General features: G+C 41.1%; 1 protein-coding gene across 1 annotated transcript in view; it reads left to right on the plus strand.

Annotated features, from left to right (window-relative positions):
- Positions 1–12,729, plus strand: part of LOC143279744 (uncharacterized) — a 20,601-nt gene extending 7,872 nt beyond the window's left edge. The window contains exons 2-6 of the mRNA XM_076583872.1: positions 2,442–2,655; positions 4,411–4,538; positions 5,177–5,262; positions 7,028–7,186; positions 11,017–12,729. Coding sequence (XP_076439987.1) covers positions 2,442–2,655; positions 4,411–4,538; positions 5,177–5,262; positions 7,028–7,186; positions 11,017–11,084 — 655 coding nt within the window. The 3' untranslated portion in view covers positions 11,085–12,729. The remainder of the gene's footprint in view (positions 1–2,441; positions 2,656–4,410; positions 4,539–5,176; positions 5,263–7,027; positions 7,187–11,016) is intronic.
- The last annotated feature ends 3,770 nt before the right edge of the window (positions 12,730–16,499 follow it).

Here is a 16,499-nt window from a genome sequence, read left to right on the forward strand (position 1 = left end):
AGATCGGCTTTCATTAAGTTCCGTTTTGGTATAAATGAACTAAAAATAAATCAGCGTTATTGTGATGTTTTGAAAAACTGCCCATGTGGTGGTAGAATAGAGAACGAACTACATGTACTAACAGCTTGTCCATTATATGATGATATTAGAAGGAAATATTTGCTCAAGCATATGCAACATATTAGAAATCTGTCATTATCATTTCTGCTGCAAAACGAAAGTTGTAATGTGACCAGAGATGTTGCAATGTTTGTTTTTTATGCATTAAGACTGAGAGAAGAGTACTTTCAGCCCTAAACAGACATATCAGCCTTGTGCTTTTCATTTAGTTTACTTGTTCTCAGTGAGCTCACTGTGTATTATGTGGATTGTTTTCGTTCTTCCTATTTTATTTTAGTTAAGCTGTGTGTGCAACATGTGCACCCAAAATGTATACAGGTCGGTGACCTTACATTAAAATTCTTGCGTTCTTGCGTTCTTGCGTTCTGCCTCTCTGTCTGTCACTCTCTCAGTCTCTCCTCTCCCTCTCTCTCCCCCTCTCCCCAATCTCACTCCCCAGGGACATAACCCCCTTCTTCCGCCCCTTTAACCCTTCCGGATCTAAGCCAGGAGCCGTGAGTGAAATCAGGAAAATCGGAAAAACCTTTTCCCAAGGACACATGCACAGTATCATGCATCAACGGGGCCTCCAGCCCAGATCACTGGAGAACACTGGATCACTGGAGTCCAGCGCTTAGCTGACCGCTTCGAAGTTCCCACGTTCCCCACTTCCCGAAGAAAAGTGACACAAGAATGAGATCTAAAGGACACCACTTCCACTGCGCACGGAGAGAAACAGGCAGAAATCAAGACAGGTGGACAGGGCCGGAGAACGACACAGTATAAGTAATCATCGAAAAAAGAAAGGAGAGAGGAAAAGAGATGGAAGAGAAAGAAAGCACAGATGTAGTTCCAAACAGGGAACCTCCCAACCGAGAGAAGCTAAGCGTCAGCTAGGAATGTTCCCTCTAGTCGACGGAATTTGCGGTAGATTACGTAACATTCTGAACGCTGAGCAAAATCAGCGCCGCTAATATTGCCTGTATTTCCGTGGACTTTGGGAAACTCCTTACGCTGATCAAGCTTAGTGCAGCTAACATTGGTTATAATTTCATAGAAAAGACTAAGCAAGCTTAGCACTGCAAAAATCAGTTCTAATGTCATACATAGAAACCATTTTAATGCTAAGGAAGGTTAGTGGTGCTAAGATCACTTTCAGTTTCACAAAGTTGGGAACTATTGTTAACACTAAGCAAGCTCAGTGCTGCAAAAATCAGTTGTAATTTCATAGATTTGGAAACCATTGGTAACGCCAAGGAAAAGTTAGCGCTGCAAAGATCGGTTGTAATTCTGTAGACATGGGAACCGTTGTTTGTGCTATGTAAGCTTAGCACTACTAAGACCTGTTGTAATTTCATAAACTTTGGAACCGTTGATAACGCTAAGAGAGATGAGCTCTGCTAAGATCGGTTGTCATTTCATAAACTTTGGAACCATTTGTTAACGCACACACCTCCATCCGTTAGGCTTTGGACGGTGGTCTGGGTGCTTGGTTTCTGGATGAGGTTATTGAACTGTACGTGTCGGTTTGCGGCAAGCGTTTGTTGTGTGGCATCCCAACAAAGACGTGCAAAGGCAAGGCAAGGCAAGGCAAGGCAAGTAGTTTATTTCGTGTACCCCCTGGGAGCATTGACACATTACATACGTTCATCCTTAATACATCTCCAATAAATGCAAAAAGGGTGATGTCAAAAACAAGAAGTAGGCAGATTCGTTCAATCACTTAATATACACATTGGCAAGTACTATTTCACTCATAATATAGACAAACAATCAAAAAACAACAACAAAAAAAATCAATTAAAAAATTGTATAAGTAGACAAAACATTAATAAAGATAACTACGAATAGCAGAAACCAAGGTTTTAAGTTTTAACAGTATTCTTTTGTTTGCAGATTCAGTCTTTCATTTCCTTGCCTTGCTCCATGATAATCATCGCCACTATGACCGACGCCCAGACGAGTCAGACACGAGCTGATACCCAGATGGCTGGGCTAGCCGGTTAGCGCGCACACTCAAACCACGATTCTAAGGTGGTGGCGCCTTGTCATTGGGTAGAGTGATTAATAATCCTCCCCCCTCTTGATAATATATATATATATATATATATATATATATATATATATAAAACAAAGCACCTTCATAATCACCACCACCAACTTCCTAAACACCATCATCACTCTACCTGTGTTCATCACGATCACGATCATAATAATTATCATCAATTTCATATCAAATTATTAATCGTAAATACAATGATGATAATGTATTCCCCCTTCCACCTCCCCCGCCCCGCCTCGCCCCGCCACCCTTTCACTGGCTCTTTTCACCCACCTTCTAGGACCACCTACGGGATCATGTCCGAGTGGGTCCAGGGTCCGGCAGCGGTCAAACCCCGGCGGGTCGGACTGCCTCAGGGTCTGCTGGCCCGCAACAACCCCTCGCCCAAGTTCGCCAACAAGCGGCCACGGCGGGGACACCAGCAGTACGTGTACATGAGGAACAACCTGCTGCCTGCAGCGTCGGACCCCCGCTTGGATGAAAGGAGGGCGGCGGTGAGTGTGTGCGTGGTTGTGTGGGGTGGTGGTGGGTGGTGATGGTGGTAGTATTTGTTTTTTGGTTGTTGTTGTTTTTTTATCACAACAGATTTCTTGGGTGTGAAATTCGGGCTGCTCTCCCCAGGGAGAGCGCGTCGCTATGCTACAGCGCCACCTTTTTTTTTTCTTTTTTTTTCGTATTTTTTCCTGCCTGCAGGTGTATTTGTTTTTCCTATCGAAGTGGATTTTTATACAGAATTTTGCCAGGAACAACCCTTTTGTTGCCCAGGGAGAGCGCATCGCTACACTACAGCGCCACCCATTTTTTTGGGGGGGGGTTGTTTGTTTTTTTTCCTGTGTGCAGTTTTATTTGTTTGTTTTTTTCTGTCGAAGTGGATTTTTCTACAGAATTTTGCCAGGAACAACCCCTTTGTTGCCTTGGGTTCTTTTACGTGCGCTAAAGTGCATGCTGCACACGGGACCTCGGTTTATCGTCTCTTCCGAATGACTAGCGTCCAGACCACCACTCAAGGTCTAGTGGAGGGGGAGAAAATATCGGCGGTTGAGCTGTGATTCGAACCAGCGCGCTCAGATTATCTCGCTTCCAAAGCGGACGCGTTACCACTTGGCCATCACTCCACGTAACATTGGGGTGTGGGGGTGCGTAGTGTGTGGGGGTGTACGTTGTGTGGGTGGCGGGTGGGTGGTTGGCTGTAGTGTGTGTGTGGGGAGCGGGGGGAATGGGAGGGCGTATTGTGTGTGTGCGTGTGTGTGTGTGTGTGTGTGTATGCATAATGTGTGTGTGCATAGTATGTGTGTGTGTCGAGAGGGAGAGAGGAGGGGAGGGCCAAATGAAATCATGTTGCCCAGCCAACCGAAAAGGGAGCCATTGGAGGGCTGACTTCTGTTGACCTGTTAGTTCTTAAAATCAGGACTGATTCACACCTAAACCATCCCCATCCGCTGACCATGGTTTCGTTGATGTTGTCGTCGTTATAGTTAGCGAGGCACAAGTCAGAAGAATTATTACCCGTTGATTTTGAAATCACTAATGTTATCATCCTCCTCCTCCTCCTCCTCCTCATCATCATCATCACCACCACCACCACCATCACCCCCATCATACCATTATCAGTAATAGTAGACCCAGTAGTAGCAGTAGTTGTGATTGAGCAGCAATAGTTAAAGTATTGATGGTTTCATCTTCATCATTGTCATCGTTGTCATTCATCAAACAACCACCCGTTAGACCTTTATCATTAATTTCCGATGCTGCCATCATTATCATCATCGTTATAATTAATTGATTAATCAGAGCTGCACACATTGTTTACCTGTAGTTGGCTGTATAGTTGTTACTGATGCCATCACCATCATCAGCACCATCATCAGTACCATCATCAGCACCATCATCAACAATATTACTGATCCACATCTACATGAATCGTTTACCCTTTAGACCCTTGACATCATTGCTAATGCTGCCATCATCATCATCAATATTATTGATCTACAGCTGGACGAATCGTTTACCCTTTAGGTCCTCAATATCATTGCTGATGCTGCCATCATCATCATCAATTTAATATTATTGATCTACAGCTGGACGAATCGTTTACCCTTTAGATCCTTCATATCATTGCCGATCCTGCTTGCCATCATTGTCATCTTTTGTTGTTGTTGTTGTTGTACGAACCATTCATCCGTTAGGCCTCTGTCATTGTTAATTATGCTGTCATCATCATCATTATCATCATCATCGTTGATGCACAGCTGGACGAATCGCTGCCTGTCCACGCCCGCTACACGTCGGACTGTGGCTACGATGACTTCCACAAGGCGTACCGGGCGGCGAAGCGAGTGGGACCTCCAGAAGACTTCCCACTTTGGGGTCCTCCCAGGTCAGTCCAAGGAGTCACCCACAAACAAGGACATAATAAGTTTACATGTATTCTGTTTTATTAGAAGTGCAGTTGAGGTTGTCGACAGACTAGACGCGTGGGTTTTGATTTGCTTTCAGCCGTTTGTCTTCCACGTATCTTTCGTTTTGTTAGGTGTGTATGTTAGTGTGTGTACTCATTCGTTTATTTTGATTAATTATATCATTTCGTTTTATTTTAATGTATTACATAAACCTAGGGCCGGACCTCAAGGCCTGACTAGTGCGTTGGGTTTATAGGAAGGTCAGGCATCTGCTACGCACGCACGATCTTCTACAAATGAGCACACGCACAGGCACACTTTTTTCTTACACGATTGTCGTGTGCATTTATTACTGTTATTATTATTAGTAGTAGTAGTAGTAGTAGTAAAATTTGTTCAGATTCATTACATAGTCTTGTTAAGAATTCCCTTGAAATATCTTTTGGAAGGGGTTGGGGGGGTGGGGGGGTTTCTTACTAGTTAGTTTTATACACACACACACACACACACAGACACACACAAACACAACACACACACACAGAGTGTGTGTCACAACTTTGTATCAATGGCCTCTCTCAGTAACCACGTGTGACGTGAAAATTATATCCTACGACAGACTACGTCACGGTCGTCAAGGAGGCAGCTGGAGACACGTGAAGGAGGTGTTGCAAGCAGGAGGCAACCGCATTGTCTTTGTGGATGGTACGTGATTCTAAAAAGAGGCGACGATGACAAACGATGACAGACGTGCACAGATACTGACATCAACAAAATGTTAGAAGTCCCCCCTCTCACATTAACTCTCTCCAAACGAACGGCGAAAGAGACGACGTTAACAGCGTTTGACCCCAATTACCATCATCAAAATATTGCAAACGGAAGGCTCTTATACTGAAGACGTGAACGTTGACAAAGAATACCACCATTCTGACGACGGAAGCTAAAGGTTGGGTCATTCAGACACCCACTGGACATCCGAGGGGTCTGTGTAGAGGAGAAGAGAGGACTGGCCGTACTGAGTGAGTTAAAGAGGTGGATGAAGACTAAAGATTTCCGATTTCTAACGACGAAAGTAAAAAAGCAGGGCTATTAAGACACCCACTGGACATCAGTGGAAAGCGAAGGACAGAAAGGGAGAAAACTGGCCGTCCCGAATGAGTTAACTTTCAGTCACCAACCGACATGACTTCTTCTTCGTCGTTCGTGAGCTGCAACTCCCACGTTCACTCGAATGTACACGAGTGGGCTTTTACGTGTATGACCGTTTTTACCCCGCCGTGTAGTCAGCCATACTCCTTTTTCGGGGGTGTGCATGCTGGGTATGTTTTTGTTTCAATAACCCACCGAACCCTGATATTGACACGATAGACCATTCAATACTTCTTTCCCGTCTTCATTTTACATTTGGTATCTTATCTCACTGATCGATTCCAGTCTGTCATTGTTGATCATTTCCAAAATGAACCCGTTAAAATCGAACATGGAGTCCCACAGGGCCCAGTGCTCTTCACACTGTACACTGCTCCTCTCGCTGAAATTATCAACCGCCATAATGTCAGTCATCATTTTTATGCTGATGACACTCAACTCCAGAAGAGTGATACCCCTGAAAAATTGTCGTCGCTCTTGCAGGAAACATCCAACTGCTTCCTGGGCATAGAAAAATGGATTACTCTAAATAAGTTACAATTGAACGCGGACAAAACTGAAGCAATGATCATAGGAACCAAACAAAAATTGTCTTCCATCACAACTGACACAATCAAACTTGGCAGTACATCCATCCCTCTTTCCAGTTCAGTCAGGAACCTCGGCGTTGTCCTTGACAACGCACTATCCACGCAAAAAATTATTAGTCTGACATGTCCATCCTGCTACTGTCAATTGCGGCGCATCAGCTCCGTCAGGAAATATCTGTCCACTGATGCAACATCTAGTCTTGTCGTTTCTCTCATTCTCTCTCGCCTTGACTATCGTCACTACTTTGTCTGTTTGTTCTTGCTCTTCCTTAGATATGTGATGACTTGAAAAAAAACATGCGTTTATATGTCTTGAGCGAAACAACAGAATAATAATAAGTTCTGAGGGACAAGGAAATTGCTTCGTAATATTTTGTGTGGATTGTGTTTTGTCATATCTGTCTATCTATCTGTCTATCTATCTATATCGTCCCTTTTCATGTCCTATCCTCTCGTGCTGTTTCTCTCCACTGTATCATCGCACTGGTCAGTGATGCTTGTTTAGTGCTTTGCAGTGTGCCTGCGGTTTGCCATGCATGATTTGCATTGTAACTAGTAAAAAAGATTTTTTTTTTTTTAATCGACAGATATATCCATGTAACACCGGAAACACATCATTGTGATTTCACACCCAACTTTCACTTGCACACATAAAATAAAAAAATTAAATATAACGGAAAAAAGAAGTTGAAAAATCTCTCGCCTCATTTCCTGCTTTGCTCGTGCAGGTCAGATCTCGGTCAAGGACACCCAGGACCTTGACACAGTTCCGGGAGGTCACCTGGTGCTGTCTCACCGAGGACCTCAGCTCAACCGCGACCTGGACGCCATGCTTCACAAGCACATGCCTTCCCCTCGCCCCATGCAAAGAGACGGTGCAGGGACAGGTGAGAGCTGTATGATGATGATCATCATCATCATCATGATAAGACGAAGAAGAATTCACATTTATGGCCGGTATTGTACTGTATTATTACTCTGTGTCTTAACAGATGTATTGTACTGATAATGATGATAATAACGATGATGATGATAAAAGTAGAGTGATGGCCTAGAGGTAACGCGTCCGCATAGGAAGCGAGAGAGAATCTGAGCGCGCTGGTTCGAATCACGGCTCAACCGCCGATATTTTCTCCCCCTCCACTAGACCTTGAGTGGTGGTCTGGACGCTAGTCATTCGGATGAGACGATAAACCGAAGTCCCGTGTGCAGCATGCACTTAGCACACGTAAAAGAACCCACGGCAACAAAAGGGTTGTTCCTGGCAAAATTCTGTAGAAAAATCCACTTCAATAGGAAAAACAAATAAAACTACACGCAGGAAAAAATACAAAAAAATGGGTGGCGCTGTAGTATAGCGACGCGCTCTCCCTGGGTAGAGCAGCCCGAATTTCACACAGAGAAATCTGTTGTGATAAAAAGAAATACAAATACAAAAACAAAATTAATCAGTTGTGTCACAACTCTTTGTCCTAACATATGTATTGTATTGCACTGTAGTATTACTCTGTCCTAACAGATGTATTGTATTGTACTGTGTTATCACTCTTTGTCCTAACATATGTATTGTACTGTGTTATCACTCTTTGTCCTAACAGATGTATTGTATTGTACTGTGTTATCACTCTTTGTCCTAACAGATTATTGTACTGTGTTATTAGTCTTTGTCCTAACAGATGTACTGTATTGTACTGTGTTATCACTCTTTGTCCTAACATATGTATTGCATTGCACTGTAGTATTACACTTTGTCCTAACAGATGTATTGTATTGTACTGTGTTATCACTCTTTGTCCTACCATATGTATTGTATTGTACTGTCTAATCACTCTTTGTCCTAACATATGTATTGTATTGTACTGTCTAATCACTCTTTGTCCTAACAGATGTATTGTATTGTACTGTGTTATCAGTCTTTGTCCTAACATATGTATTGCATTGTACTGTATTATCACTCTTTGTCCTAACAGAGTATTGTATTGTACTGTATTATCATTCTTTGTCTTAACAGATGTATTGTACTGTATTATCACTCTTTGTCCTAACAGATGCACTGTACTGTACTGTGTTATCGGTCTTTGTCCTAACATATGTATTGCATTGTACTGTGTTATCACTCTTTGTCCTAACAGATGTATTGTACTGTGTTATCACTCTTTGTCCAAACATATGTATTGTATTGTACTGTGTTATCACTCTCTGTCCTAACATATGTATTGCATTGTCCTGTGTTATCACTCTCTGTCCTACCATATGTATTGTATTGTACTGTGTTATCACTCTCTGTCCTAACATATGTATTGCATTGTACTGTGTTATCACTCTTTGTCCTAACAGATGTATTGTACTGTGTTATCACTCTTTGTCCTAACAGATGTATTGTATTGTACTGTGTTATCACTCTCTGTCCTAACATATGTATTGCATTGTCCTGTGTTATCACTCTCTGTCCTAACATATGTATTGCATTGTACTGTGTTATCACTCTTTGTCCTAACATATGTATTGTACTGTGTTATCACTCTTTGTCCTAACAGATGTATTGTACTGTGTTATCACTCTTTGTCCTAACAGATGTATTGTACTGTGTTATCACTCTTTGTCCTAACAGATGTATTGTATTCTACTGTGTTATCACTCTCTGTCCTAACAGATGTATTGTATTGTACTGTGTTATCACTCTTTGTCCTAACAGATGTATTGTACTGTGTTATCACTCTCTGTCGTAACAGATGTATTGTATTGAACTGTTATCACTCTTTGTCCTAACAGACGTATTGTACTGTGTTATCACTCTCTGTCCTAACATATGTATTGTATTGTACAGTGTTATTACTCTTTGTCTTAACAGATGTATTGTACTGAAGTATTGCTCTTTGTCCTAACAGATGTATTGTATTGTACTGTATTATTACTCTTGTCCTAACGGATGTGTTGTATTGTACTGTATTTATCACTCTTTGTCCTGAGAGATGTATTGTATTGTATTATCACTCTTTGTCCTAACAGATTTCTCTGTATGAAATTCAGACTGCGCTGTGTGAAATCCAGGCTGCACTCACTATAATACGTCCACCTTTTTTTTTCTTTTTTTGCCTGCAATCCTATTTGTTTCCCTATCAACATGGATTTTTCTACAGAATTTAGCCGGTCGGGGACAACCTTTTTGATCCCGGGGGTTCTTTTACGTGTGCTACTGAAGTGCATGCTATACATGTGACATTGGTTAATCGTCTCATCCGAATGACTAGCGTCCAGACCACCAGTCAAGGTCTAATGGAAAGTGGGGGGTAAACTACTGCCGAGTGCGGGATTCTTCATCTTCTAGGCTGCAACTCCCACGTTCACTCGTATGTATACATGAGTGGGCTTTTACGTGCATCAGTGACCGTTTTTACGTTGGCAGCCATACTCCGTTTTCGGGGGTATGCATGTTGGGTATGTTTTTGTTTCCATAAACCTCCGAACGCTGACATGGATTACAGGATCTTTAACGTGCGTATTTGATCTTCTGCATGCGTATACACACAAAGGGGGTAAGGGCACAAGCAGGTCTGCACATAATTATGTTGACCTGGGAGATCGGAAAAATCTCCTCCGTTCACCCACCAGGCGCCGTTACCGAGATTCGAACCCGGGACCCTCAGGTTGAAAGTCCAGCGCTTTAGCCACTCAGCTGTTGCGCGCGTCAGACTGAACTCAAACCACAGGTCCGCAGAACAGACGCCCAAATCACTCGGCTAATGCAAACCGGCTCGTTTTCGGGGGTAAGCGAAGGGAAGTAAGTGAACGTGACAGTGATCCATTTCTCTTCCCCATGGCTTTTCGTTGATACACTGACTCGTTGAAGAATCAACTTGTGACGTCCTTTCGCCAGCTTTTATGATGCTTAGGTGATGCAGTGACGCTAAACTACTTCTCATGACGTCATTAGGTGGTGTGTGTTTTTTGTTGTCTTCTTTTTTGTTGGGTCTTCTTCTTCTTCTTTGTTGTTGTTGTTGTTGATACTGAAACTGTTGTTGTTGTTGTTGATACTGAAACTGAAACTGTTGTTGTTGTTGTTGATACTGAAACTGTTGTTGTTGTTGTTGCCGATGTTTTGTTTTCTTCGCTGTTTGCTTAAGGAATTGTCAAATTTCCTCGACTGCTTTTTTTTTTTTTTCAGAACGCAGAACTCAAAGCGTTTTTATTCAAGGATTATGATTTATTGTCAGCAGTGAGGAGACAGTGCGTCACTTATCTGTTGCTCTTCTGTATTAATTTCTTACCTTTTCGTGTGTGTGTGTGTGTGTGTGGTGCTCTTGTTGTTGTTGTTGTTTGTGTGGGTTTTTTTTTTAATGAAACGTTTGTAATTGTAAAGCGCTTAGTGTAAAACTATTTGATTAGGCGCTATATGAATAAACTTACTGTTAGTAGTAGTAGTTGTAGCAGTAGTAGTAGTATTTCATATGCTTTTGCTTTTCTTAGGCATCTTAAATTCCCACACGTATTTCTTACATACAGATTGGTCGTTTGGGGGACCTTTAACCTTTAAGTAAACTTTTTCCTGTGTTATCCCGTCCACTGCTTTCGTAAATGTTCGTTTGTTTGTTTTTGTTGTTGTTGGTTGTTGTTGTTTTTTGTTTTTTGTTGTTGTTGTTTTTTGTTGCTTTTTTTTCACTCTTTCCATTGCCTGGTCTTTCATCAGAACGGGTTGGTTGCTTTTTGGTGTTTTCAGATCGACAATGCGGCGCGGTGACCGCTCAGAAGGGCATGGAGAAAAACAACTGGAGTGTCATCAGATGATTTGAAGGATCAGCATATCCGCTCGTTCACTGACTTTTTGTACATTTGTTTCTTTGCTTTTGCTGGCTTTCTTCTTTGTTCCTGTCAAGATGATTGTGAGATTTTATTGTCCATGAGCCGAGTACGTAGTACATATTGTTTATTTTCAATAATCCTATTGGATAATTTGGAACCGAAAAAAAACCCCTGCTCTTTATTGTTGTAGCAATAATGGCGAATGTTCTTTTCGAGTTTTTGTTATATTTATGTTGTTTTTAGCTAAGATCGAGTCGCGTTGTTCGTCGACTATCTATATTTGTCGCGTGCATGGGGTAAGCATATTCAGCCTGACCATTGTAAATGTTCATCTCAATAACTATGGTGTGTAATGTTCTGAATTCTCAGTCTTAATAACCTCTTTTTTTGCTCTTTTTTTTTAATTTTTTTTTTTTTAGTACACTGATAATGATAATAATTAATGCATCATAATAATCTCTTCTGTTTGCTTGTTTTTTTCTTTAAGTACACTGATAATGATAATAATTAATGCATCATTATTCATAAATTACAGCTCCTTAGCTGTGAAATGCTATTTTCCATGCAATCCTGGGCAACACACCAGAAATCAAATCTGCAAATTAGACGTGGAATAACAATTTTGTTGAACTTAAAAGTAATGAGCATAATTATCAGAAAGTTTGAAATTTACACCAAGGGATGAATGATGCCTTTACATCAGATGTATGCAGTGGTGGTCTGGGAAAGAATGTGCAAGTGTTTATTGACCGATTTAATCATGAAGGTCACCAATAATTGCACAGTATCCTATGAGCTTTCAGCAATCAGTTTCGGAAAGGGGGAAAAAAATCAGTGCAGCAATGACTCATAATAATTTTCTGCAAGCATTGGCTGCACAGTTTGCAAGCATTAATTAAAAGAAAAAAGAAAAGAAAAACAGTTGTGTTGTCGTAGCTAAAAACAATAACAAATTTTTGTGTGTGTTATTTTTGTTAACCTTCTCTCTTTATTTTTTGCCTAGATTTAATTCTTTTCGTCCAGTAGAGATAAACACACACACACACACACACACACACAATCTCTCTCTCTCTCTCTCTCTCTCTCTCAGTATTATGCAGAACCATGTCAGTTTAGGCTAAATATGTTGTTGTCAACAAGAAATGAGACAGTTCTTTTTAATTTAGCTATGTATATTTATGAAGCAAGCAAGAGGCTGCGCACTGCAGTCTCTTGATATTCGTTTGCAGACCTTATGTCTGTTAGCTGTTACCTTTGTTAATGAAAATTATGTATTATGTTCCTTTGTATTAGCCCCTCCAGTATGGGGCCAAGGCCTTTATCTGAATAAACATCTGAATCTGAATTTGAATCTGAATCTCTCTCTCTCCCACTCCCACCCCCCTCTCGCTCTCTCCCTCTCTCTCTCTCTCTCTCTCTAAATCGATTCAGTTAATGATGAAGAATCTCCCAAGCCCTTATATTTCTGATCAGTTCTTCGCCCTTTCTTTTTCTCCTGAAAGGAAGGCAAAGGGAAGGCGAGGACGGGGAGGAGAGGGGGGAATAGTTCATGTAAGACAGGCTACACTGAGTACAAATGTTAATACTCGTACCTAATTATATTTAATTGTGTAATTTTTCGCGATTTGCTTCTTTTTATTAAAAAAAATAAAATAAAAAAAAGGCATGCTTCGAACTTGCTTTTCAGTTGCCCTCATCAATAAATGATATTTGTTTTGTGAAAACACACTGCGTGTGGCAGTTAACTGTGTTCAGGTAATAGTGATTAAGTACATAAAAATACTGAATGAAAAACGATGATACGTATTGTTATGGGTCATGCCAAAACTGATTTTGCTTTTCTTGGACCCATGGATGTGTAAACGATTATAATTTTTTTTTTTTTTAATTTAGTTAAGCTGTAAATGTGTAGTGGCTTTTCTTTTTAGGCACATGTTTACAGCACGTTGTCGTTTTATTTTTTCCTGAAACATAAAGTCGTGTCTGTCTCATTGTTTGCCGTCACCTCATTGCTTGAAGATTCTGTGGTATGTTATGCAGAGACTGAAGTTAAGAGCAGTGTATGCTGTGATATATTGTGCAAAGACTGAAGTTAAGAGCAGTGTATGCTGTGATATATTGTGCAAAGACAAGTTAAGAGCAGTTTATGCTGTGATATATTGTGCAAAGACTGGAGTTAAGAGCAGTGTATGCTGTGATATATTGTGCAAAGACTGGGGTTAAGAGCAGTTTATGCTGTGATGTATTGTGCATAGACGGAAATTAAGAGCAGTGTGTGCTATGATATACTGTGCAAAGACGGAAGTTAAGAGCAGTTTATGCTGTGATATATTGTGCAAAGACTGGAGTTAAGAGCAGTTTATGCTGTGATATATTGTGAAAAGACAAGTTAAGAGCAGTGTATGCTGTGATATATTGTGCAAAGACAAGTTAAGAGCAGTGTATGCTGTGATATATTGTGCAAAGACTGGAGTTAAGAGCAGTGTATGCTGTGATATATTGTGCAAAGACTGGAGTTAAGAGCAGTTTATGTTGTGATGTATTGTGCATAGACTGAAGTTAAGAGCAGTTTATGCTGTGATGTATTGTGCATAGACTGGAGTTAAGAGCAGTTTATGCTGTGATATATTGTGCAAAAGACTGGAGTTAAGAGCAGTTTATGCTGTGATATATTGTGCAAAGACAAGTTAAGAGCAGTTTATGCTGTGATATATTGTGCAAGGACTGGAGTTAAGAGCAGTGTATGCTGTGATATATTGTGCAAAGACTGGAGTTAAGAGCAGTTTATGTTGTGATATATTGTGCAAAGACAAGTTAAGAGCAGTGTATGCTGTGATATATTGTGCAAAGACTGAAGTTAAGAGCAGTTTATACTGTGGTATATTGTGCAGAGACTAAGTTATGCACAGTTTATGCTGCGATATATTTGCAAAGCCTGAAGCTAAGAACATTTTATGCTGTGCTATATTTGCAGAGGCTGAAAATAAGACCAGTTTATGCTGCGATATATTGTGCAAAGACTGAAGCTGAGAACATTTGTGCTGTGATATATTGTGCAAAGACTGAAGTTATGAACAGTTTATGCTGTGATACAGTGTGCAAAGGCTGAAGTTAAGAACAGTTTATGCTGTGGTATATTGTGCAAAGACTGAAGCTAAGAACAGTAAATACTATGATATAGTGTGCAAAGACTGAAGTTAAGAGCAGGTTATTCTGTTATGTATTGTGTAGATACTGAAATTAAGAACTTCCGTGCTGTCATTTATCGTGCAAAGACTGGAGCTAAGAACGTTTATGTACTGTGATCAACTGTGATACATAGTGCAAAGACTGTAACTAAGAACGTTTGAATACTGCGATACTTAAACTGTGATACAATGTGCAAAGACTGAAGCAAAGAGTTTCAGTTTCACTTTCTCAAGAAGGCGGCACTGTGTTGGGACAAGACCAAAACGATACCCTGCTCCACGTCTGTAAGGCAGATGCCTGACCAGCATAGAGACCAGTAAAGCAAAGAACGTTTTATAGACCGTGATAAACTGTTTAAAGAGTGAAGCTTGGAACGTACGCTCGTATACAATGCCTAACTATGAAACTATATGGTGGGGACCAGTAGATATGGATTTCAACGGGGATGCGAACACTACCTTCTAGCCCTTCACCCTCTTGTCCACATCCCACGCACCCCTCTCCTCACGTTGCGCTAACCACTGTTCCAACCTCCACCCACTCCCCCCTCTCTCCTCTCCCCTCTCCGGCGGCCATCCTCTCCTCCTCCCCCGCTTTATTCCCTGCTAAACCTCCCCCCCCCCCCTTCCCCTTTTCAGTTTCACAACTCCTGCTTCGTTGTCAAGAATTTCAAGTTCCACAATTTACATATCTTTACTCTCTGTCTCTGTCTGTCTGTCCCTCTCTTTCTCTATATCTTTCTATTTATGACCATGATGTTCTACTGGAATATATGTCAGTATAAATGCTGATTAAGTTAAACGTGTGATTCCGATGTTACTTCATTGTGTCATTTAAAAAAAAATAATAATATCAACAATAATTATGTACTCGGGTGTCAATTTCTGTAATGTTGAACTGAAAATGTACTGTTTTATTATTTTAACTATTAAATGATACGAGTATTCCAATGATACATCAGTATTGCACTTTTATTTGCTTTCCTTTGGTTTAGTCTTGGTGTAATATGTTGTTGTTTTTTTCTCGATGTCAGTATTAATGAATAAATCAGTATTATGGTGGGTTCATGAATGTGTCTTGTGTGGTGCGGGATGATGTGGAAAATAAGTCTGTTTCCGTCGTCAGTATTAACTTATTTTGGTGCCAGTGTACTTGCATTGCACTGGTTAACACGGAGAAGTGTATCAGGTTGATGCAGGGGTATATGGGTGCTGTGCAAGCAAGCAAGCGCACGTGCGCGCGCGCACACACACACACACACACACACACACACACACACACACTGGCACACACACACACACACTTCCTCTGCTATCACAAATAATGAAAAGACGATAAACAGAGAACGAACACACACACACACACACACACACACACACACACACTTTCCAACACCCTTGACCGCCGGCTCGAGCAGACAACATGCCACTGAGCAACTATTCATGGGAGATAACTGCGCGATAATTCAACTCACGACACAAAATTATTTGTTGAGAAACAATTTCACGTCGGAATGACTGATATGAAAGCAAAATGAATACATAATTATTTCCATGCCCGTAGGTGGCACTGGGTAAGCGCGTGAGAGAGAGGGAGGGTGCAGGAAGGGGAAAGGAGAGAGAGAGAATGGGGAGAGGGGACTGAGGTTAAGAACGGAGAGAAACATGGACAGACAGACAGACAGACAGGACACACATACGACTCGGACACGACACGACACGACACGACACATTTTATCGCCTTCAGCACATGCAGTTAGCCATAAAGTCAAGAGAGTAGGGGGAGAGAATGAACATCTGTTGAATACATAATATGTATATCGCATCACAAAACGACATAGATAAATATATTACTACCTTCTTAGTTCAACAAGCATCACTGGCAAAGGTATAAGTTGATAATTTATTCAATGTTATTAACTTATATAAACACACACACACACACACACACACACACACACACACACACACACACACACACACACACACACTTACTCACGCACACACATACTTAGTACACACTGACATATGCGGTGCATACATTGTGTAACCGATCAACCACTAAACTATTTCTAATAGTGATACGCATAACAATAGTGGGAGGAGGGGCGTTGGGGATGCTCTTTACCAAAAGGGAACAGAGAGATCGAGAACACTGCATGAACACTGACCACTGAAATATTTAACTCTCTCCATACGAACGGCGAAAGAG

Source organism: Babylonia areolata, chromosome 3 (genome assembly GCF_041734735.1).
Source record: "Babylonia areolata isolate BAREFJ2019XMU chromosome 3, ASM4173473v1, whole genome shotgun sequence".
In the NCBI taxonomy this organism is placed as follows: domain Eukaryota; kingdom Metazoa; phylum Mollusca; class Gastropoda; order Neogastropoda; family Buccinidae; genus Babylonia; species Babylonia areolata.